Raw genomic sequence first — 24,165 nt, forward strand, 5'->3', positions numbered from 1 at the left:
TTCCCTTAGCGGGGCAAGGGCTGCCTCTGTGACTTTCGTAAAGACGTGAGGTGATAGGGACAGACCAAAGGGGAGGACCTTGTACTGATATGCCTGACCCTCGATGAGGCAAAATCGAGACATGAAAATATGCATCCTTCAGGTCTACTGCCGCGAACCAATCTAGATGCCGGATGCATAACAGAATACGCTTCTGTGTCAGCATTTTGACTGGGAGCTTGTGCAGGGCCCGATTCAAAGCTCACAGGTTTAAGAAACCCCTTCTTCATCTCGGCTGGAGGGACAGGCACTATCGCGATTTCTGCACGCAGAACAGTGGTGTCCTTGCCTGCTACCGAGGTAAAATGGATGCCATTGAACCCGGGCGGGCGCCTGGCGAACTAAATCGCATAGCCGAGTCGGATCGTCCTGACAAGCCAGCACGACGGGCAGGAGAACGCTAACCATGCCTCCAGACTCCGGATGAGGGGACAATTGTTTTTGACATACCTGCGGATGGGGCCTCGTGGCAGAGCGGAGCAGGAGCTGCCACATCGAGAGGCCTCGCATCCCGAACTTGTGGCTGTGCTGAGATATATGTTAGAGAACTAACCTCGCTCTGTGTACCCACCATAGGATCGGTCTGCGATGGGAGAGGAGGCTGGGCGTCCTCGTGGCGCATCACATATGCCTGTAAGCAGAAGGACCAGGGTGGGGAGCGGCTGGAGTGGCTTTCCCTCTATGAAAGAAAGAAAGCCGTGATCGCAACGTCACCATGGTCATGTTCTCGCACTGAGAACATGAACCATCCACGAACGCTGTCTCGGCATGACTACGACCCATACACGTGAGACAGCAATCGTGGCCATCAGAGGAAGAGAGATAACGACTGCACCCAGGAACTGCACATAAATGGAAAAGCATCTTTAAAACATTTTACATTTATGCATTTGGCAGACGCTTTTATCCAAAGAGACTTACAGTGCCCTGATTACAGGGACAATCCCCCTGGAGCAACTTGGAGTTAAGTGCCTTGCTCAAGGACACAATGGTGGTGGCTGTGTGGATTGAACCAACAACCTTCTGCTTATCAGTTCAGTGCTTTAGTCCACTACACCACCACCACTCCACTCTATAAAAAGGCGCTTTCCGTCAGTGCTTACTCTTTTAGAGAAAATGAACTCTTTTAGTGTGGCTGCTGAAGTGCCCAGGGGCGTTCTCTGCACTTATATGTGCGAGAAGGGAGAACCCGCTGTAAATGCGCCGTATATCCAACAACCTTTTAAACACTTGTAGAGGTGAATGGAACGCCAGTGGATTAGCATCCAAAACTGATCGGCTCCGAAGAACAAATCTGAATGAGTGGATGCAAGCCGTCTCTTTTATACCTGTATGTCCAGGGGAGTGGCATGCAAATTCCACTCACCAATTCTCATTGGCCTTTTCTCTAATTTCAGAGGTGATTGGGGCTCCCAAGTTCGACCCCTAGTGTTACTACATCAACACAACATCTAGTGAGTGACAGATAGGGAACGAAAAATAGACAGGGAAAAAATAACTAACAGCTTCAAAGTAACAGAAATAAAACTGTAAAAACTAAGAAAGCTGTAGTCAGGAGGATCTCAGAAAATTCTCAAAGCAGGAATTCACAGGAGGTATACTCAGAAGAAAATCCAGCATCAAACTGAGGAAGCAAGGGAGTATAAATAGGGAGCAGGAAGAGAGGAGGAAATGAACAACATGTGGGAGTAATCACAGAGATTAAACTCTGCACACTTTGCTAATTTTTTTATTATTTTCATGATATAATCTGGTGAAATTCGATACATCCAGTTACACATTTGCTGTTTGAGGTAAACATGGCAAAGAAGTCAAAATCCTCGGGCTCTGGAGACATTAAAAGATACTTACGGGTTCAAAATGAAAGCCCAGACAGGCCTGTGGACCGGGGACTCGATTTGGATGGCGTGGCAGGAGAAGGAATCCAGCTTCAACTGTCCAACATGTCGTGATGTTGACGAAGGTACTTGCGGACTTGGAGGATCTCGCTGTAATACGTTGATCAATTACGGCGATGGAAAAAACATTCTCTGAGTTACTCACAAGAGTGACAGATGTTGTGAGACGAGTTGATTATTTGGAGTCATCAGAGAGGGAATTAGCCGCTAATCCGCCCGCGACCAAAGTTGATTTGGAACGTGTTCTTCAAAAGCTTGAAGATCTTGTGAATATAAGCCGTAGGAATAACATTACAATTGTTGGAATTCCTGAGCATGAGGAGGGCAGAGATATGGTGAAATTCCTAGACGAGTTTTTCCCGAGTCTGCTCGACATAACAGGCCACAAGCTGGAAATTGAGCGAGCTCACAGAGTCCCAGCTCACAGATCTGCTGAGGGAGAAAGGCCCCGAATTTTTAAGATCATCCAATAAAGATCTCATGTTGCACCAGGCAAGGAGCAAAGGAAAGCTTTCTTGGAAGAATCACAATATTTTCTTGTTCCTGGACTTTGCGAACTCGACGAGAGAAACGTGATCGGTTTAAGGAATGCAAGAAACTCTTACATCAGCGGAAGATCACTTTTGCTCTGATGTTTCCGGCCAAACTGAGAATAAACACCAAGGACGGCAGCAATGTCCCAATCAGGCAGTGTCTTTTATTGAAACAATGGGTGAGTAACCATTGGGTGTTTTCTGGCTTTCAGAGGAAGCTGGGCGCCATTTTGTCTTTTAGCGTTGGCTCCGCTGAGCAGCTGGAGTTTGTTTTGTTTTATGGATTAACACTTTTCCTTAAAGAAACTTTTGCATTGACGGAAGATCACTTTACAATGAAGTTCCCGGGCAGATTGAGAATAGACACTACGGATGACCGCAAAATATCTACATGCCCACACACGATGTCTTTTATAAAGTTGGCGGACTGTGTAAATTATGGGATATACTTTTATGCGGCCTCTGAGTGAATTGACTCTTGATTATCTGAGGAACCGGGATGCGTGTTTCGTTTCCTTTTGTGCTTGTTCTGCCTAGCGGTTGGAGCTTGTTTTGTTAAATAACACTACTTCGGTACAGTTATGGATGAATCTGTCAGTTCCTTGTGCTTATGCCTCCTGTTGGCTGGAGTATGATTTGTGGAGTTTTTTCGTGTGACATTGGAATGATTACGTCATCAGCTGGCTCACTGAAGATTCGTTTGTCTGTCCGAGGAAAATGAATGGCTTTATATCGGCTGGAATTTGTTTTGTGAAGGAACACACCTTCGAGACAATTCTGTGAATGAGTCTACACGTTCTTTGTGTTTATTCTGCCTATTGGCTGGGGTTTGTTTTACAAAATATTTGATGTTATGTAATTTTGCCTTACAAATTTGTGAGGCAGAATTGAGCAATCCGATGGCAAAGTACATACGTAGGCGTACATGGACTTTTTGAGTTTAAAGGGGTTGATGCCGGTTGGCGCTTTCGTGCGCGGGGTTAAAGCACACGTTTTTATTTTCTCTGTTTGTTTTGTTCGGGGGGAAGTTCCGGGTTTTATTGTTGCATTAATGTTGAAATGTGGTCTTCATAATTTTGTTTTTGGCACACAGTTTTTTTTTTTTTATTATATCAAAATGTCAAATGTTAATATGAGTGTACTATCTCTCTCCACATGGAATGTGAATGGGTTGGGGCACCCCATAAAAAGAAGGAAGGTTATTTCTTTTCTTAAAAGTAAGAAATATGATATAGTGTTTCTTCAAGAAACACATCTTTCCCCACAGGAAGCTGAAAAATTTGGGAAGATATGGGTTGGACATGTTTTCTTTAGTGTTGACTCAAATAAGAGCAAGGGAGTCATTATATTGTTAAATAAACATTTACAATTCAAATGTTTCAAACAGTTTAATGATAAATTACGAAGAGTCATTATTGTTTTAGCAGAAATTCAGGGGCAAAGTCTGATTTTGGCTAATATTTACTCACCTAACGCTGATGATCAAGGCTTTTTTATAGATCTTGAAGGGATGTTGCAAGCTGCTGTCACCCCTCATGATATAATTTTGGGAGGATACTTTAATCTTAGTCCTTGATCATAGTGAATCAAAAGTGTGTAAGCCCCCTAGAGCAACATTGACACTTCACAGGATGTGTAAAAATCTTGGTCTTGCAGATATTTGGAGACTTTTGAACCCATCTGTTAGAGACTATAAATTTGTTTCATCAGTCCATAAGATTTATTCTAGAATCTATTTTTTTTCATATCCAAATCCCTCATTTAATCTGTTGTTGATTGCTCAATTGGAAACATTTTAGTCTCGGATCACGCCCTGGTGAGTTTAGAGGTGTTGCCACATATAGAGAAAAAGAAATCATATAGTTAGCACCTTAATGTGTCCCTTTTGCAAAATCCTGATTTCCAACAAATGTTAAAGACTGCAATCAGTGTTTATATGGAGACCAACTGGTCCTCGGTATCCTCTGTGGGCATGGCTTGGGAGGCACTTAAGGCGGCTCTTAGAGGTCGGATCATACAGTATGCCTCATTCATCAAAAAATCCAAAGCACGAGAACTTGTGGAGTTGAAAGGAAATATTAAAAGTGCAGAGGCAGAGCTGAAGCGCCGTATGTCATCTGATGGCCTCAGAGAATTGACCCAATTGAAATATAGATATAATACTATTTTGTCACAGAAAGTGGAGTTTTGGTTATTCAGGGCAAGATAGTCATACTTTGAGTTGGGGGACAAAGCAGGGAAGCTTTTGGCTAGATATATAAAGCAGAGAGAGTCTCTTACTATCATTCCCTCAGTGAAATCTGCAGGTGGTGAAATTCTTACCTCAGCCATTGATATTAATAATGCCTTTAAAGAGTTCTATCTTGATCTTTATAGTTCCTCATCTTCATCTACTGATGAAGATATTAGAAACTTTGTGGAACCATTAGATCTTCCTAAACTGAAGACCGAGCAAAAAAACTCTCATGATTCTGAGATAACCTTGGAGGAGCTTGACGAGGTAATTAAGTCCCTACCTACTGGCAAGGCTCCGGGGCCAGATGGTTTTGCTGCAGAATTTTTTAGATCCTATGCTACAGATCTGGCTCCACTTTTGTTAGAAATTTATACTGAATCATTAAAGAATGGAAAGCTTCCTCCAACCATGACACAAGCCCAGATCTGTCTGATTCTTAAAAAGGACAAAGATCCAAGCAAGTGTAAAAGTTACCATCCAGTCTCCCTGATCCAACTAGATGTAAAGATTGTGTCAAAAATTTTGGCTAACCGATTAAGTAAGGTTATGACATCTCTTATACATATAGATCAGGTGGGGTTTATTCGGGGCCGCAGCTCTTCTGATAACATCAGGCGTCTCATCAATATCATGTGGACAGTAGCAAATTATCAGTCTCCGTTCGCTGCCATCTCACTTGATGCCGAAAAGGCGTTTGATATGGTAGGATGGGATAATCTTTTTAAGATTTTGGAAATGTATGGGTTCGGGAGGACATTTATTGGTTGGATTAAGTTACTTTATAGACACCCTGTAGCAGCGGTACAAACAAATGGATTAATTTCAGATTATTTTACTCTGGATAGGGGCACTCGGCAGGGTTGCCCTCTTTCCCCATTATTGTCTTGCCCTGGAACCATTAGCAGCTGCGATAAGAAAGGAGGATGATTTTCCAGGGGTGGTTGCAGGAGGTATGGCGCATAAGCTTCTGCTTTATGCAGATGATATTTTATTATTTGTCTCTGAACCTACTAGATCTATGCCTTGCCTCCACAAATTATTAATTCCTTTTCCAAGTTCTCAGGATACAAAGTCAATTGGTCTAAATCCAAAGCTTTATGTCTGACAGCGTGCTGTCCAGTATCGGCTTTCCAGCTAGGTGCCTTCCAGTGGCCCAAACAGGGCATTAAGTATTTGGGGATTTTATTCCCAGCAAATTTGTCTGATTTAGTTAATGTTAATTTTGACCCTTTAATAAAAAGGTTTTCGAGCGATGAGGGCAGGTGGGCTTCATTACATTTATCGATGATTGGGAAGGTTAATGTTATTAAAATGAATTTTTTTCCAAAATTTAACTACCTGCTTCAATCTCTCCCTGTAGATGTCCCCCTCTCTTATTTAAAGCAATTTGATAGCATAGCGAAGTCCTTTATTTGGAATGGTAAACGTCCCAGATTGCATTTTAATAAAATACATAGGCCGATAGACAAATGTGGGCTAGGCCTATCCAAGATTTTGTTTTATTACTATGCGTTCAGTCTCAGACATTTGGCTCATTGGTCACTTCCACCTAAGAGAGCCCCTCCCTGGTTTATTGAACAGGTAGTTCTTGCCCCTATTTCGCCATTACAAAGCATCTCTATCAAACTAATCGGAAAAGTTAAGTTACACCCTGTTATTTCGCATTTACACTCGGTATGGACTAAAGTGTCCAGATTGTTTAAATTGGACACTTATTTAAATGTTGCCTCGAGCATATGGCAGAACCCAAGATTGTGTATTGGCAAGTCCCCTTTCTGCTGGCCAGAGTGGATTGTGATGGGGGTTGCTACACTCGGTGACCTATATGAAAGTGGAGTGTTGCGATCGTTTGAAAACTTGGTCCAACATTTTGGGATCCCCAGACCTGTTTTATAGGTATTTACAACTGCGCCACCTGCTTTGTACTATTTTTGGGAGTAGCACACATCACCCTAAGGAGGCAGATGCTTTGGGATAGGTGATTGCGGCTTTTGGAAAAGGTCATGAGGCATCAGTGTACTACTCCCTGTTAATTCAGAGTCTGGGGAACGGAGCCTTAACTTCTCTCAAGAGAGTATGGGAGAAAGATTTCAACTTGGCATTGGAGGAAAGAGTGTGGGCTAAGATTTTTAAAAACGTTAAGTCTGCATCTAGAGATGCAAGGGTGCGTCTTATACAATTCAAAATTTTGCATAGATTTTGTTGGACCCCTCTAGATTGTATACGCTTGGTCTTAAAGACACACCCACCTGCTGGAGATGCCAATCGGAGGATGGAGACATGGCCCATGTTGTTTGGTGGTGTGTTGAGATCCAGAAATTCTGGTCGAAGGTTCAGAATTTTGTGTGCGACGTGGTGGGCACTTGGGTTTCGTTTTGCCCCAGACTTTGTGTTCTGGGCGATGGGGCGGTCATCGATGTGGGGGATGGCCATATAAAGAACTGGGTTCTGACCTGTGTGATGATCGCCAGGCAGGTTATTTTTTAGGGGCTGGAGGTCAGCTGGTGCGCCCCCATATCCGGAGTGGTGCACGGAGTTGGGGAGGGTAGCTGCTTATGAGGAGGTGTCATTGGGAAGACGGGGTGATTTAGATTTGTTTGTCCGGAAATGGGGCAGGTATTTGGAATTTTTGGGGGGCTCTCGAGTGGGTTGTGGAGAGAGTACTGTATTATAGTTTTTAAGTGAGTATGATTATTATGTGTGTATATGCATATGTATGTGTATGTATGTGTGTATATATATATATATATATATATATATATATATTCTGTATATATATATATATATTTACTTATGTGTGACCACAGGATTTTTTGGGGGGAGGCGGGGTTAGGGGTTGGGGAGGGGGGGTTGTGGGGCTTAAATGGTGTGTGTGTGTGTGTGTGTGTGTGTGTGTGTGTTTGTGTGTGTGTGTGTGTCTATATATATATATATATATATATATAATGTTTCTTGTTATTATAAGATTTAATAAAATATGGAAACCAATGGAATGGAAAGACCTAGGTAGGGTTGCACCAACTGTGCGTAAGGTCACACGTAAGTTGGGACGTAAAGTTCACACAAAGGGCTTAGTAAATATTAGTTAGTTTGTAACTAAGTCAGTGTTTAGTTTGGTTGCATCACCTGTTCTTAAGGCAAGACTTAACTAGTTGGTCATAAGCTCTCCATAAGGTAATGTTTAGTCACATAATATGACGTTTACCTGTATTTATCCAATAAACAGCCTTCAAATTTGCACATAGAAGTGTTAAAAAGCCGTGAACTTCAATTTGATCTTGCTACGGTTGATGTTCAAACCTTGTTTGCTTATGTAACTGTCAGCTGTAATAAATTATATCCCCATTAAAATACGATACGTAATAAAATTAGATTTGATAAATAGTATATTTGCCCTGTGTAAACATCAATATATAGGAACTGTATCTAAAATAAATCGGGGTGATAAATAAATACTAATACAACAGGCTGGAAAAATAGACATTTATTCATTTTAATATCCTATATACTGTATATTTTGAATTTGTCGAAACTTGATACTGGGTGACGCACCCTGAAAACTGCACCGTTTGAACGGTTTCATGCTGAAGAGCCACTTAAAAGTTTATTTTCTCTCTCGTAAATGTAAATGAGTGTAAATGTCAACATCATATTGTATGTCGAAATTATTGATGCCTATCACGCAAAACATGAGCTCATTGATGTCATTACATATCAGTCTGCTTTTTTATTCCAACCATTACTCCTGGTTGGAGGCTTCTGTAAATATTTAGTCCTACCTAAGTTTAATGGTGCAACGCTCAAATATTTAGTAGTGTGTAAATTGTGACTTAGTGCCCATTTACGCCACAACTAGGCTAAGTTGTAACTTACATATGCTGGTGCAACTGGCCCCTGAAGAGCAAGGGACACACATACAGAAAAAAAAACTAATTATATATGAACTATATATAAGTGCACATATTTATATTATTAAATCCAAAAGATGTTGTCTTTCATTCACACTAGCATCTTGCAAAATATTAAACCCTCAAATGATTATTATTCCTAATTATTATTATTATAATTAAGTTATATATAATTGAAGCTTCTCCAGTAAGTCATTTTTATTATTTTAATGTGTATTGTGTACTACAAATGTAGGTTAAGTTAAGATGATCACCCAATTTTGCTGACACTAAATCACGTTGCGCACACACAGTGTTGCTTAAACAATATTGTACTACAGTTCTCAATTTTTATGTAGATTGATGAAACATATCTAATTTTATGGTTTAAGAAAGACTAGGATGTAAATTACCACAACATCTGAACTGATGATAACATTACTGTTCTTTCACAGATCTTGATCAGACAGATTGAAGAGTCTGATAATGTTTTTGCCATCAGCACAGCCATCAGTAATCTGCAGTCTTTAACTCAAGATGGACCGCAGCTCTGCAGCATCATCGCTAAAGTAAGACACATGCACATTTCTGGTGTTTATAACACTGTCCTACTGTAGTCATGATTATTCTCAGGTGTTTGCATCTCTCAGCTTTTTTTCAGTATCTGTCTTCAGAATGCATTCACCCTCGTTTCACATTCTGTTTCTTTTAAACCAGATTTGCAATACAATGCAAATTTGTTACTGCATGAGCAGGTTAGATAGAGATCATATGCGCACTAACGTTTTCAGGTCATGTCACACATTTGTTTCATTTTGCCATTTCATAATAGTAACTCTGTTCTCAAAGTCATTTCTTGTAGTTATAGCTTTGAATCATTTACAGTTTTTTTACAACTGGTTACGCTTATCTTAATACCAAGTACAAATGTTCAAACTCTTCATACAGTCAACAAAACAGCAGTGTCTGTGGACTCATTTTGTCTTTGCTTTGACACAAAATGCATTCAGTGAGCACAGTGAGCTGTTTTCTCACTCAAACACTAGCAAAACTCTTTTTTACAACTTTAGAATTCATGTTCAAAAACATAATAAGAAACTAAACCGAAAAGCACAGCAATAAGATTCATTTGTACAGTGATTTTGTATTAAAGAATCTCTATTCATATTTTTGTGATACGCTGTGCTCCTTGGTGCAATCCGGCGGCCAGTTATTAGAGTGTGGATATATTCTTTTTTATGTTTTTTCAGCAAGCATTCCTTGCTAAACTGCCTTCCGGTTCTGTCCAGAGGAACTGTATTACTTTTTGTTCATCCTCACGGTATCTCCCCCGAGCTATTTACCGCTCTGCTCACCTTAGCCTTTTGGTTCTATCCGGGGGTGTTTTTAATGAAGTGATCATGGCTCACGGTTCTATTGCCACTGGCAACTGGCAATCAGGTAGAAGATGCTCTATCAAGGCATCTTATGCATCTCACCACACGGACTCCGAAATGCTGTGCGTCTGCAGCAGCCGGTGCAGTAGATTGCAGCTCTGTATCCTCTATGGTCCAGAGGAATGCGGATCCTTCCTTATTTGGACGACTGGCTGCTTTGTGCCCCCACAAGACATCAAGCTGTCCGAGACACCAGACTGCTTTTAGAGAATGTGCAGAAACTGGGTCTCACTGTAAATGAGTCAAAGAGTTGCCTGATTCCGGTGCAATCAGTTAGTTTCATTGGGATGACTCTGGACACTCATACAATGTCTGCCACTCTGTCACATGCTAGGACAGACAATATTCTGCAGCTCCTTGCTCGTTTCTGGCTGGGAACGATGTTGCCAAACAGAGTGTTACTACAGCTTATGGGGATGTTGACTGCCGCCACTTCTGTGATTCCACTGGTCTTGCTCCACCTCAGGCCTCTCCAGCAGTGGAATAAAAGTTTGCAGTTGAACCCCACCAGACATCATCATCAGTAGATTGTTGTTTCCCACCGTTGTGTTCATGCATTGACACAATAGAATCGCTGGGAGTTTTTAATGACAGGTGTACCCCTAGGGGTCATTCTTTCATGTTGGGAGGTGGTTATGACCGATGCTTCCCTCAGGGGGTGGGGTGCAACATGGAATCACAGGGGTATTTGTGGCCGTTGGTCTCAAGATCAGTCCACGGACCACATCAATCTCCTGGAGTTACGTGCGGCTTTCCTAGCCCTGCGATATTTCTTGCCGATTCTGGCTGGCCGTCATGTGCTCATTCGGTCTGACAACACCTTGACAGTGTTCCACCCGAACCATCAGGGTGGCACGAAGTCGATCAAGTCCTTGCATCTCACTCACAAGATTCTCACCTGGTCTTTTCCCCAACTAGCATCACTGAGGGCAATTCACCTCCCAGGGTCGAGCAATCAGGTAGAAGATGCTCTATCAAGGCATCTTATGCATCCGGGAGAATGGAGGCTTCACCTGGATGTGGTGCAGAGCATATGGCATCAGTTCGGCAAAGCAGAAGCGGATATTTTCGCATCAGAGGCGACCACCCATTGTCGCTTGTGGTTTACGAGGATAGAGACATCCAACCCGTTAGGGCAGGATGCGCTGTCTCACCAGTGGCCGAACTGTCTACTTTATGCATTTCCTCCTATTTCATTGTTGTGGGAGACATTACACAGGATCTCCCTGTGCAACCACAGGGTGGTCCTTGAAGCACCCCGATGGCCAGCCAGGCCTTGGTTTACCATACTTCTGAGACTATTGGTGAGCAGACAGTGGCACCTTCCACTCCGGAAGGATCTGCTATCGCAGATGGACAGCAGTGTTTGGCACACAGTTCCAGCCTGTCTGCAGCTTTGGGTTTGGCCTCTGGGTCCAATCCTCTTCTAGCTGATTGTGAACCTGCTGTTGTTCATACTATTAAAAGTGCTAGGGCTGCATCCACACGTCAGGTCTACACTGCATGTTGGAATTTTTTTTCTTCATGGTGCAGGGATCGTGGGTTGGATCCTGCACACTGAGGTTTCAAGGGTTTTGAGTTTTTTGCAACATCTTTTGGATGCAGGCAAGTCAGCTACCACATAAAATGTATACATTGCAGCCATTTCTGCATAACATGTACCAATTAATGGTTCTTCTCTTGGTTCCAATAATCTTGTTTGTAGTTTTTTAAAGAGTGCGAGACATTTATGGCTAGCCCACAACCCCCATTTTCCTGTGTAAATATGATGTTTTATTTCCTAACAATATTTCTAAAAGTAATGGATAAGTTTTCTCCCACCTCAGGTTATAATGGTTGTTATACAGCCCTGGCTTTGTTACTTCTATGAATAATGATTGAAAATGTAAATGTTGGCTATATCGTCTTAAGATATCAAATGTACATGCACAAATTGAAGGACATATGTTTATAAAATTATCAGGGAAATGAAAACAGAAATTACAGATAAAAATAGAGAGTAATGGGATGGATCATTATTTAGTGCAATCTCTGATTAGGATAGAAATGCCAATGGTGAATTAAATGAAATAAAATTAATATATATACAGTTGAAGTCAGAAGTTTACATACACTTACGTTTAAGTCATTAAAACTGGTCGCCAGCTCGCCGAGAGAGCTTTCGTGGAGCGGTCATGTTCTCACTGTGAGAACATGTCCATGAGAACGTTGCGGTCGCAGCTCTCTTCCTTCATTGTGAAGGAAGAAAGAAGAAGAGAGCCAGCGTGGCTGCTTCCCGACCCGGTCCATCCTGCATTGAAACTCAGGTGGCTGCATCGATGAGCGCCGTGGGTGATCTGGATGTGGATATGGGAGCGTTTCTGCTGGCTCAATCCCCGCGGACCTCCCAGCCCCCAGCACGCTCCTTCTGCCCGGTAGAGTTCATGAGCGAGGTAGGTGGTCTGCCTCAGGGCAGATTTAATATCTCGTTCGGGGCTCACAATGAGGATGAGTTATTGGTTGTAGCATTGGAGGGTGGGCTTCTGCTTTCGGAAGCGGACGAATCTTCTGAGCTCCCGCTCTCGGGCGGTAGAGCTCAGGATGAGGCTGACGCTGAGTTGGCAGCTCTGCTTGCCCGGGCGGCCGCGAACATTGGGCTGGAGTGGAACCCTCCTGCCTGCCCTGAGCTAGATGATTGGTTTCTGGGCTCGGGGCACAACTCACGGCCGCCCCCCGCCCCAGTGCCCTTCTTCCCGGAAGGGAAGTCATGGAAGGGACTTTTCTCTGCCCTTACACGCTTTGCCGGCACGTCCACCCTAACTACCCTCGACGGCAGAGCGGCTAAGGGATATGTCGAGCTTCCCCAGGTAGAGTGCGCCGTCGTGGTGCATTTATCAGGGTGCAGCCAACTGGAGGAACCGACCAAGGCTCCCTTCCAAAGAGTGTAAGTTTTCTTCGTCACTCGTGGCGAAGGCTTACAATGCCGTGGGTCAGGCCGATTCCACCCTGCACGCCATGGCCATCCTGCAGGTCCACCAGACCAAAGCGCTCAAAGATCTGCATGAGGGTAGGACCAACCCAGGGCTTATGCAGGAACTGCGTACCACGACTGACCTTGCTCTACGGGTGACGAAAGTCACGGCGCGTGCCCTGGGCCGGACGATGTCCACCTTGGTGGTCTAAGAGTGGCACCTGTGTCAGGCAGTATCAGGGCTCTGGACAGGGCCCCACCTGCAATGGCACATCAACTGCCTAGAGTTGCTGGCAGTATCGCTGGCCCTGAGGAAGCTTCGGCTGTTGATTCAAGGCAAGCACGTATTGATCCGGACCGAAAACACATCAACTGTGGTGTACATAAACCGCCAGGGTGAGGTACGCTCACGTCGCGTGTCGCAACTCGCCCACCACCTTCTCCTTTGGAGATAGCAGACATTGTCTCTGCGAGCCACTCACCTCCCGGGCATCCTCAACCATGCAGCAGACGCGCTCTCATGGCAGGTAATGCTCCACGGAGAGTGGAGACTCCACCTCCGTGCAGTCCAGCTGATTTGGGAGAGTTTCGGAGAGGCGTAGGTGGAACTGTTTGCCTCCTGAGAGTCCTCTCACTGCCCCCTTTGGTACTCCCTGTCCGAGGCTCCCCTCGGCACAGATGCCTTGGTGCACAGCTGGCCTCGGGAGCTGCACAGTATGCGTTTCCCCCAGTGAGCCTAATTGCACAGATGTTGTTTAAAGTCAGGGAGGACGGGCAACAAATCCTGATGATTGCACCATACTGGCCCAACTGGACTTGGTTTTCAGACCTGATGCTCCTGGCAGTTGCCCCTCCCTGGCACATACCCCTGAGGCAGGACCTTCTCACTCAGGGGCATGGCACGCTCCGGCACCCACGGCCAGACCTCTGGAATCTCCACGTCTGGCTCCTGGACGGGACACGGAGGACCTAGCAGGCCTTCCGCCAGCAGTGGTAGACATGATCACTCAGGCCAGAGCCCCCTCCACGAGGTGGCTGTATGCTCTGAAGTGGCATCTCTTCATGAAATGGTATTCTTCCCACAGGAAAGATCCACAGAGATGCGCAGTCAGGTCTGTGATGTCCTTTCTACAAGAGGGACTGGAGAGATGGCTGTCACCCTCTACCCTGAAGGTGTACATGGCTGCTATTGCAGTATATCACGATACACTGCATGGGAGACCCTCTTGACAGCACGACCTGATCACCAGGTTCCTCAAAGGCGCAAGGAGATTGAATCCCCTAGACCGCACCTGATTCCCTCTTGGGATCTCTCTGTGGTCCTACCTGCCTTACAGAGAGCCCCCTTTGAGCCCCTGGAGCAGGCTGAGCTCAGCACTTTGTCCCTGAACACGGCCCTCCTGGTGACGCTCACTTCCATCAAGAGGGTGGGGGACCTGCAGGCGCTCTCTGTCACCAGTGAATGCCTGGAGTTCGGGCCAGCACACTCTCACATGATCTTGAGACCCCAGCCCGGTTACGTGCCCAAAGTTCCCACCACTCCCTTCCGGTACCAGGTGGTGAACCTGCAAGTGCTCCCTTCAGAGGAAGCAGACCCGGCCTTGTCATTGCTGTGTCCAGTTTGCACCCTGCGCATCTATCTGGTCTGCACTCGGAGCTTTAGACACTCAGAGCAGCTCTTTGTCTGCTTTGGAGGGCAAAGCTGTCTCCAAACAGAGGTTGTCACATTGGATTGTGGATGCCATTTCTCTGGCTTAAAAATCACAAGAACTGCCGTGCCCTTTGCGAGTCCGGGCGCACTCCACCAGAGGTGTTGCGTCCTCCTGGGCACTGGCGAGGGGCGCCTCTCTAGCAGACATATGCAAAGCAATAGGTTGGGCTACACCCAATACCTTTGCGAGGTTCTTCAATCTGCGCATAGAACCGGTTTCGACCCGAGCGTTACGGGGCGGCCAGTTGGGTGTATCGCTTGCATTGCGCCTTTCCCCTTTTGAGGTGATAATGTGTGCTATCTTGTCCACAACAGTTCCCCGTAACTGGTGAACACTGGATGCCTCTTTAATTCCTTAAGCACTATTCGGTGGCGAACTCAGTGGAGGAGTGACGCCGCCAGGCCCAGTACTCGCGGTATGTCCCTTTTCAGGTGAGCCCATGTACTTGGGCTCAGTGCTCCATACGTTGTGATCCCGTATGATGCGTTTCCACTGTTCAGTTTCCCCTCAGGTGAACCCTGTGTTTCCCCTCGTCAGAGCTCTGCTTTTCCTCGGCCACTGTTGCTGTGTACCCTCTCCGTAGATAGAGTCCTCCCAGTGGCATCATTCCATATGTGAACTTCCCCGTCTGTAAGTCCATGTGAAGTATACTCCACATGTAGTGCTCTCCCTCCTGGACTCCACATGTAGTGCTCTCCCTCCTGCGCTATTCTAGCAGGTGTTCGGTGGGAAATTACTTAATACAAAAATCAGGAAAGCCTGTAGCTTCCTCGGGTAAGTGCCTCCTCCCACCCTTATTGGGACCCGGGAGATGCCTTACCTAACTCGCTGGAAGGTCATGACGTGGTCAAGCGCTCGCTACGAGGCACAGAGCAGCCTGCCCGTGTCTGCTCCTCCGTACATCGCGACATGTTTCAGCACCTGTGGCGTTTCATATAGGAACCCCTAGCGTCACTACATAGACACAACATCGAGTGAGTGACAGATAGACAGGGAACATCTTGGTTACTGGTGTAAACTCTGTTCCATGATGGAGGGAACGAGACATTGTGTCCCTCCTGCCGTGGTGCTGAACTGACCGCTGACATGGCCGGGACTTTCTCTTGGCTCCTCACCACAACTTTGAATGAGCGGTGCATGCCATCTCCTTTTATACCCATGTGTCCGGGGTGGAGAGTGGCATGCAAATTCCACTTGCCAATTTTCATTGGCCTTTTCTGAATAAAGCAAAGGTGATTGGGGCTCTCAAGAGTGAACCCCTAGTGTCACTACATCGACACAACGTCTCATTCCCTCCATCAGGGAACAGAGGTTACACCAGTAACCAAGACATTTTTAACCACTCCACAGATTTAATATTAGCAAACTATAGTTTTGGCAAGTCGTTTAAGACATCTACTTTGTGCATGACACGATTAATTTTTCCAACAATTGTTTACAGACAGATTGTTTCACTTTTAATTGACTATAGCATAATTCCAGTGGGTCAGAAGTTTACATACAATAAATTAACTGTGCCTTTAAGCAGCTTGGAAAATTCTAGAAAATGATGTCAAGCCTTTTAGACAATTAGTCAAATAGCTTCTGATAAGAGGTGTACTGAATTGTAGGGCTTTACTGGTTGTTTAGATCAGTGTTACTATCAGAATTAATAATTATTTATTTAGTTATTAATTAATATTTAAATTAATTAATTGAATCTAACTCATTAAAACCTCATATGGGGCTCCAGTAAATGTAGTGCGCTACGTTTAGGAGCGGGTTTGGTTATTAGCAATAATTAATAATTATCAAAGATAATTATTAATTATTAAAATCAATAGAACATTGATGAGAATCAATGTTAGCTTTTTTTAATCCTTTAAATCAACAATTATCAAAGATAATCATTAATTGTTAAAATCAATGAAACAGTAACTAAAATTAACACTAGCTTATTGATCATTCAAATTCAACAATCATCAAAGATAATTATCAATTATCAAAAATCAACAGAATATTAATAAGATTAACATTGACGGGGCACCACCCTGGAATCAGGGACTAATAACCAGATAGTATAACAGTCTCAATATTAGATTGTTTTCTTAGGAAAATCGACATCCGAAGAATATCGATTTTCAGGAAAAAACAATGAATGAAGGCTTGAATCCGAGCACTGACATCCCATCAGTATGACACAGGCGTATGCAAAACAAACCAAAACACTTCTCTTTGTAATATAAACAGAGTTTATTTATGCAGTAATATCAATTAATAATTAATACAATGCAGTCAATAAACTTCCGACTTACAACTACAAACTAAACAGTGATATGACTAGATATGGAAACTAAAATAATCCTATAACACATAAGGTGTGTGTGTGTGTGTGTGTGTGTGGTTAGTACGAGAGAGAGAGAGAGAGAGAATGAAGTGACGGCCTAAAGCTGATTTCGTGATCATGGGAGAGAAAGCAGCTGTAAGTTTATCACTCAGAGATGCGGTGGACGGCTCGTAAAAGTCCCACGTTTTTTGACTCTTAATGGATCAAAACAGTTTGCCGGTCTCACCCGCGATGGCAAAAATGCACAACAGTCCAATTTGGTTGGACCACAATACAGCAAAACAAATTTGTGATAATTAATACCCTGAGTATTAATAATGAGCGAACATGGCGGTCCGTAAACTGTACAAGCAAAAACCTTGAAACACAAGAATAACACACTATAATATTCTATCTCTGCCCAGACGTAAACCTCTTACTTGAATCGCATGAAGATGCAGAACGTGTGTTCATCCGTCCTTTAATTCCGACCCGGTTCCTTGAGGCTCGGGTGTTGGCGGGAGGCCATTTCCTCGCTCTGTTGGTGGGCACGGCTGTTGATTCTCGGCGGGCTGGCGGAGAACTCAGAAATGTCGACTTGATTGAAGATGGAAGAGAAATCTTTAATCTCTTCACTTCTGCAGGCAAACGGATGAAGATGCGGATTGCTCGGCGGTCTCCTTCGGATCTGTTAGAGTGTTTGGTTGAACACAGAGTAATCTCAACTCGTCCAGCGAGATGGAGATTGTATGGTCACAGTTTCAAGTCGGACGTTACTTCCTTGTGCCACGAGGTTGCACCTGAGAGCAGCGATGAGCTGCATCTACACACTGCAAACAAAGTTGCTGGAAGCAAATCCCAGAAGCATTTCAGAGGTATTTCAGCTCCTGATGATGTCATGTTTGAGGGACGTTCTGTTCTGTGCCTCATCCAATAGGAGTTGAGAGTTCGATCCTTTAGTGAGCAAGGCTTCATGGGATTTGTAGTCTGTTTTAGTTGTAGTTCCTTTGTTTTATTTTGGCGTGATTTTTATCAGTAAGATTTACGACTTGGTGTGTGGGGACTGAGTTAGATTTTACGACTGTGTAAGGCCTGCCTTTGTCTTCTATCTGAATACATGAGGCCCAACAGAATTGAAGGTGTACCTGTGGATGTACTTTAAGGCCTACCTTCAAGCTCAGTGCCTCTTTGCTTGACATCATGGGAAAATCAAAAGAAATCAGCCAAATATTTGTGGACCTCCACAAGTCTGGTTCATTTTTGGGAGCAATTTACAAAGGCCTGAAGGTACCACGTTCATCTGTACAAACAATAGTATTCAAGTATAAACACCATGGGACCACACAGCCATGATACCGCTCAGGAAGGAGACGCATTCTGTCTCCTAGAGATGAATGTAATTTGGTGCGAAAAGTGCAAATCAATCCCAGAACAACAGCAAAGGACCTTGTGAAGATGCTGGAGGACACAGGTAGACAACTATCTATATCCACAGTTAAACGAGTCCTATATCGACATAACCTAAAAGGCTGCTCAGCAAGGAAGAAGCTGCTGCTCCAAAACTGCCATAAAAAAGCCAGACTACAGTTTGCAAGTGCACATGGGGACAAAGATCTTACTTTTTGGAGAAATGTCCTCTGGTCTAATGAAACAAAAAATGAACTGTTTGGCCCTGACCTCAATCCGATAGAAAATTTGTGGGCAGAACTTAAAAAGCATGTGTGCGCAAGGAGGCCTACAAACCTTACTCAGTTACACCTGTTCTGTCTGGAGGAATGGCCAAAATCCCAGCAACTTATTGTGAGAAGCTAGTGGATGGCTACTCAAAAAGTTTGACCCAAGTTAAACAATTTAAAGGCAATGCTACCAAATACTAACAAAGTGTATGTAAACTTCTGACCCACTGGGAATGTGATGAAATAAATAATTCTCTCTACTATTATTCTGACATTTCACATTCTTAAAATAAAGTAGTGATCCTAACTGACCTAAGACAGGGAAAGTTTTCTACGATTAAATATCAGGAATTGTGAAAAACTGAGTTTAAATGTATTTGGCTAAGGTGTATATAAACTTCTGACTTCATTTGTATTATAACAAAGAAAATTTAATGTAATGAAGGTTCATTAAAATATATCAATAATGAGGAAAATGAAGCGCAAAAGACGTTAAATTAATTATATTTCGAAAGGTTAACCTTAATTAATCCTTAATGTTTTTGTATCCTGGGGGCATACAAACATTTAAGAGGCTGGGGAGAGGAGCAGTGAGCAAGTGAATTTAATATAGTGAGTGAATTTAATATAGCTGTGAGAGGTACAAATATTATTATATTGAGGTATATTGACGAATTTTATTTCCACATGTTTTCTTACAGTACTTTGTTGCATTTAGACAGCTCATACTACACTGAAAAAATTCTTAATGACTGTGATGAGGAGGAGGGCGGGATTCTTGTGCCTGGATTTCAGTGCTCTGTAGCCAGAGGGCAACAGTTCAAAGAGGGAGTGGGCAGGGTGTGTGGGGTCCAGAGTGATTCTACCTGCATGTTTCCTCACTCTGGAAATGTACAGGTCTTGTAGGGTGGGGCTTTTGTTTCCAAAATACCCGGCACACATCCACCTCACAGATCATAAGTGCAGATTGAGTAGCAGGAGGGGGAGGAGGGGGGTTCCAGGTGGTGTTGGTGTGTATGTGAAGTGAAGTTCAGTGCAGAGGAGGGGTGTGAGACTGGGCTTTTCAAACCTGCAGTAAACACATTCAGTTTATCACCATTAGTTGATTCTCTACAGAGCGATTGGGGGGGGGAGGGTCTTGTACTTAGTGATGCTTTTCAGGCCTTTCCACACAGATGCAGGATCGTTGGCGGAAAACTGGTTTTTCAGCTTTTCAGAGTAGCTTCTTTTAGCCACTCTGATTTCCTTATGAAGTGTGTTCCTGGCCTGGTTGTACAATATTATATCCCCATTTCTGTAAGCATCCTCTTTGACATGACGAAGCTGTCTGAGCTTTCCTGTAAACCATGGTTTATCATTTTTGAATGATAAAAATGTCCTAGTTGGGATGCACATATCCTCACAGAAACTGATATATGATGTCAAAGTATCTGTGAGCTTGTCCAGGTCTGTGGCTGCTGCCTCACAGATACTGTGTGTGTGTGTGTGTGTGCGTGTGTGTGTAATCAGATCAATACTGTCCCATCGCATTAGCGTTCTGCATTGATCAGGGTGACAGTCTTGTTTTCATTGTTCTGTGCCTTGACTACAGCAGTCTCTTTACCACTGTCTACATCTGAATTAGAATAGGTAGGTTAGAATAGTCCAACCTAAAATTTACCCAGCTAATTTACCCAGAGGAGAGTGTAAAAATGTTAGTATATGTATATGTTCAGACATGAAACCACAAAAGTATGCACAAGTTGTGGTTAAAGAAAGAAAAAAAAAAAAGGATGTAACGTGTAATTTCTGTATTATTATGTTCATGCTACAGCAATGCACATAAACATAACATTTTCAAACCGTCAACAAATCCTTCCGTCTCTGAGGGTGACTCATTGTCAAAGAAATACAGTTTTTTTTTTAAAGCAAAAATGTCATTAAAATCAGAACAGAGCTGCTTTAGGATTGATGTGCACTTCCTAGAATGAACAACAGTTTTGACATGAGAAACCCAGAGCTAATGTGAATGTGTGTGTTTAGAGACTATGAATATCCTGCAGATTGCGGCTCTCTAACGTGGCATCGTGTGAACCCGAATTACACCCGGCATGTTGCACATATAATTAGGCTTATTCACATAATGACAGTGGTTAGCTTATCTCGCGGCCATTTTCTCCGAAGTGGCTGACTTATTTCTGTCATTCACAGCTCTGGGCTAAAGGATGCTGATCCTGTGAAAAGTCTCTCATAAACACACATGATATATTTGATGGACACATTCACACACTCAACACACAGTCTGGTTCTGTACTGAGCATATCAAATATAAACACACATATGCCTAAATCCAATCAAATTATTTCTGAGGATATGAGGTTTAAACCTTACTTGAAAGACTGTTAATAACTTTTTAATGTGAATATTTTTTTTTTAAATATTACACACACATATATATATATATATATATATATATATATAATATTATTTATTTATTTTTATTTTTTATTTTTTTTATTATTATTTTTTTTGGCAAAGGGAAAGTCAAATAAAGGGTTTAAGGGTAAATATAAAAAAAGTACTACTTGGACTATCGTTTTTCTAAATGTATTGTCCGTTTGAATGGCTATATTAAGCTGTAATGTCTGTGTGGCCCACAGGAGGGCGCTGTTGTGGCCCTGCTGAAGATCTGCAGGCAGGACTGCTTCAGTACTTTATACGCTCGCGCGTTGAGAACCGTGGCTTCAATCTGCTGTGTGGAAGAGGGCATTAACCAGCTGGAGAAGGTATCAGTTTCTCAGCATGCTCTTCAGATGATACACATGTACTGTATGTGCAGAGGAGCAGGGAGTGAGAATGTAGCGGCCTACACGTTCCCCATGAAGTGCTTGAAAACCATGTATCCATGTTTGAAGATGATTATCAGATGAGATTTTATGAACAATCAACAGTGGTTTTAGTCTTGGTCTATTTAAAATAGTTCAATAGATTGCAATAGTGCAGCACACTTTTTCAGCCTTCTTGATTCCGGAAGTATTTTTCCCATTTGTTTTGTTGTTGTTGTTTTTCAGAGAGATTTCATAAAAGTATTCATAAAAGCATTCTTTAACACTTTATGAAGTCATAAACCAAACAAACCAGCTCAAACATTACAACAAACTTTGATTTGAAGCCCAAAAAGTATTTGAAAATCAGGCAAAAAGACAAAGGAATTACCTAGGCTAATGTCATTGATGAGGACATGAACTACAGTCCCATGAAGCTTTGTGAACGACATAATGGAATAAAACATAGAAATATATAAACTATTGATTTTAAGTTTTTCAAGTCAAGTCATTTTTATTTGTATAGCGCCTTTCACAACACACATCATTTCAAAGCAGCTTTACAGAAAATCATGCATTAACAGAAAATGAAACTGTAATATCTATAATGTCTTAGAGTCATCATTGTGTAGTTTGATAAAATACAATTGTGAATTGTGTTTAAAAATAAGTAATTAAATAATAATTGTATTTAGAAACCCACTGAGCAAGCCAAAGGCGACTGTGGCAAGGAACACAAAACTCCATAAGATGTTGGTTAATGGAGAAAAATAACCTTGGAATAAACCAGGCTCACTGTGGGGCCAGTTCCCCTCTGGTTTACATCATAAATATAATGGCAATATTACTTAATTATGTATAGTGCAAGTCATGGTTTAAAATGATTAAGTAAGTGTTAAGGGTCAGTGTTTAAACAAAGATTTTGTAAGAACTGTAAGATTAATGACATCCTGGATTAACTACAGAAGTTCACATAGATGCATTGTCCTTTGTTAGTTGGCTGATGAAGGGTTTTGCTGGCAATTAATTGATTGTCTATGTATTGCATTATAAGAGTGTAGTCCATCATCAGACCAAGGTGATGCAGGCAGAGATCAGTGAGGTGCATCGCAGTTCAACCTGCTGGTAATTTTGGTGAGTTCTATCCTTAGTCCAAGGTTCAGGCAATGGCATATGATGTATCCAATGTCTTATGGTTGGAGTTGGCATCAGTTCATCCTCTGAAGTCTATCGTAATAGACTGAAGTGATGTTTGGCTGGCACCGGCTGCATTTAGTCGTCATCACTCAGAGTCATGTAGCAGTGGAGTCCAACATGAAGCAGGAATGGAGCTGGATCCAGTTGGTTCTGGTGACATCAGGATAGGAGTGCCGAGGTTGAGACAGGGATACAAATAGAATAATATATATATAATTTTCTCCCCTTTTTCTCCCCAATTTGGAATGCCCAATTCCCAATGCGCTCTAAGTCCTCATGGTGGCGTAGTGACTAGCGCGTGGAGGCTTCACGCTATTCTCCACGGCATCCACACACAACTCACCACATGCCCCACCGAGAGCAAACCACATTATAGTGACCACGATGAGGTTACCTCATGTGACTCTACCCTCCCTAGCAACCGGGCCAATTTGGTTGCTTAGGAGACCTGGCTGGAGTCACTCAGCACGCCCTGGATTCGAACTCGCGACTCCAGGGGTGGTAGTTAGCGTCTTTACTCGCTGAGCTACCCAGGCCCCTAGATCAGCATATTTTAGCAAACACATAGAAAATAACCATAACAATCCTAAGTGTTTATTCAGTACTGTGGTTAAATTGGCCTCAACTGAACCAGATATTCCGTCGCAGCACAATAGTAATGACCTCATGAATTTCTTACGAATTTCTTCATGAATGACTTATGAATTAATCAAATAGAATAATATTAGCATAGATGCCAGGTGTATGCCTGGCTAAATACATGAGTCTTTAGTCTAGACTTAAACTGAGTGAGTGTGTCTGCATCTCGAACAATGTTAGGGAGACTATATATCCATAGTTTAGGAGCCAAATATGAAAAGGATCTACCTCCTTTTGTGGATTTTGATGTTCTAGGAACTATTAACAGGCCAGAATTTTGTGATTTTAATAAATGTGATGGAATATAACGTGGTAGAAGGTCACTTAATTACTGCAGAGCTAGACCATTCAAAGCTTTGTACGTAGTTAACAGAATTTTAAAATTAATACAAAATTTAACAGGTAACCAATGTAATGATGATAAAATGGGGCTAATATGATAATATTTCTTGGTTCTAGTCAGCACTCAGATCTTGCTGGACATCCTCCCAGTAATGCATTACAATAATCTAGTCTTGAGGTCATGAACGCTTGAATTAGTTTTTCGGCATCATCAACAGAGGGCATGTGTCGTAATTTAGTAATATTTCTTAAATGGAAGAATGCTGTTCTAAAACATTGGTAATTTGATTTTCAAAGGACAGATTGGTATCAAATATAACACCTAAGTTCTTCGCTGTTGAAGACGATGTAACAGTACATCCATCGAGAGTCAAATTATATTTTAGCGGTTTGTTTTTAGAGGTTTTTGGTCCAATAATTAGTACCTCTGTTTTGTCAGAATTGAGTAGAAGGACATTTCTGGCCATCCAATCTTTGATTTCATTGATACACTCTGCTAATTTGGAGAATT

At 42.7% G+C, this 24,165-nt stretch overlaps 1 protein-coding gene across 2 annotated transcripts in view; it reads left to right on the top strand.

Moving 5' to 3' along the window:
- LOC127435879 (protein inscuteable homolog) overlaps positions 1 to 24,165 on the top strand; it is a 182,543-nt gene that overhangs the window by 121,087 nt on the left and 37,291 nt on the right. The window contains exons 6-7 of one of the 2 annotated variants that reach the window (XM_051689624.1): positions 9,049 to 9,162; positions 21,312 to 21,437. In XM_051689624.1, coding sequence (XP_051545584.1) covers positions 9,049 to 9,162; positions 21,312 to 21,437 — 240 coding nt within the window. The remainder of the gene's footprint in view (positions 1 to 9,048; positions 9,163 to 21,311; positions 21,438 to 24,165) is intronic. The other variant, XM_051689625.1, reaches the window with a different exon arrangement.

This window comes from Myxocyprinus asiaticus, chromosome 46 (genome assembly GCF_019703515.2).
Source record: "Myxocyprinus asiaticus isolate MX2 ecotype Aquarium Trade chromosome 46, UBuf_Myxa_2, whole genome shotgun sequence".
In the NCBI taxonomy this organism is placed as follows: Eukaryota; Metazoa; Chordata; class Actinopteri; order Cypriniformes; family Catostomidae; genus Myxocyprinus; species Myxocyprinus asiaticus.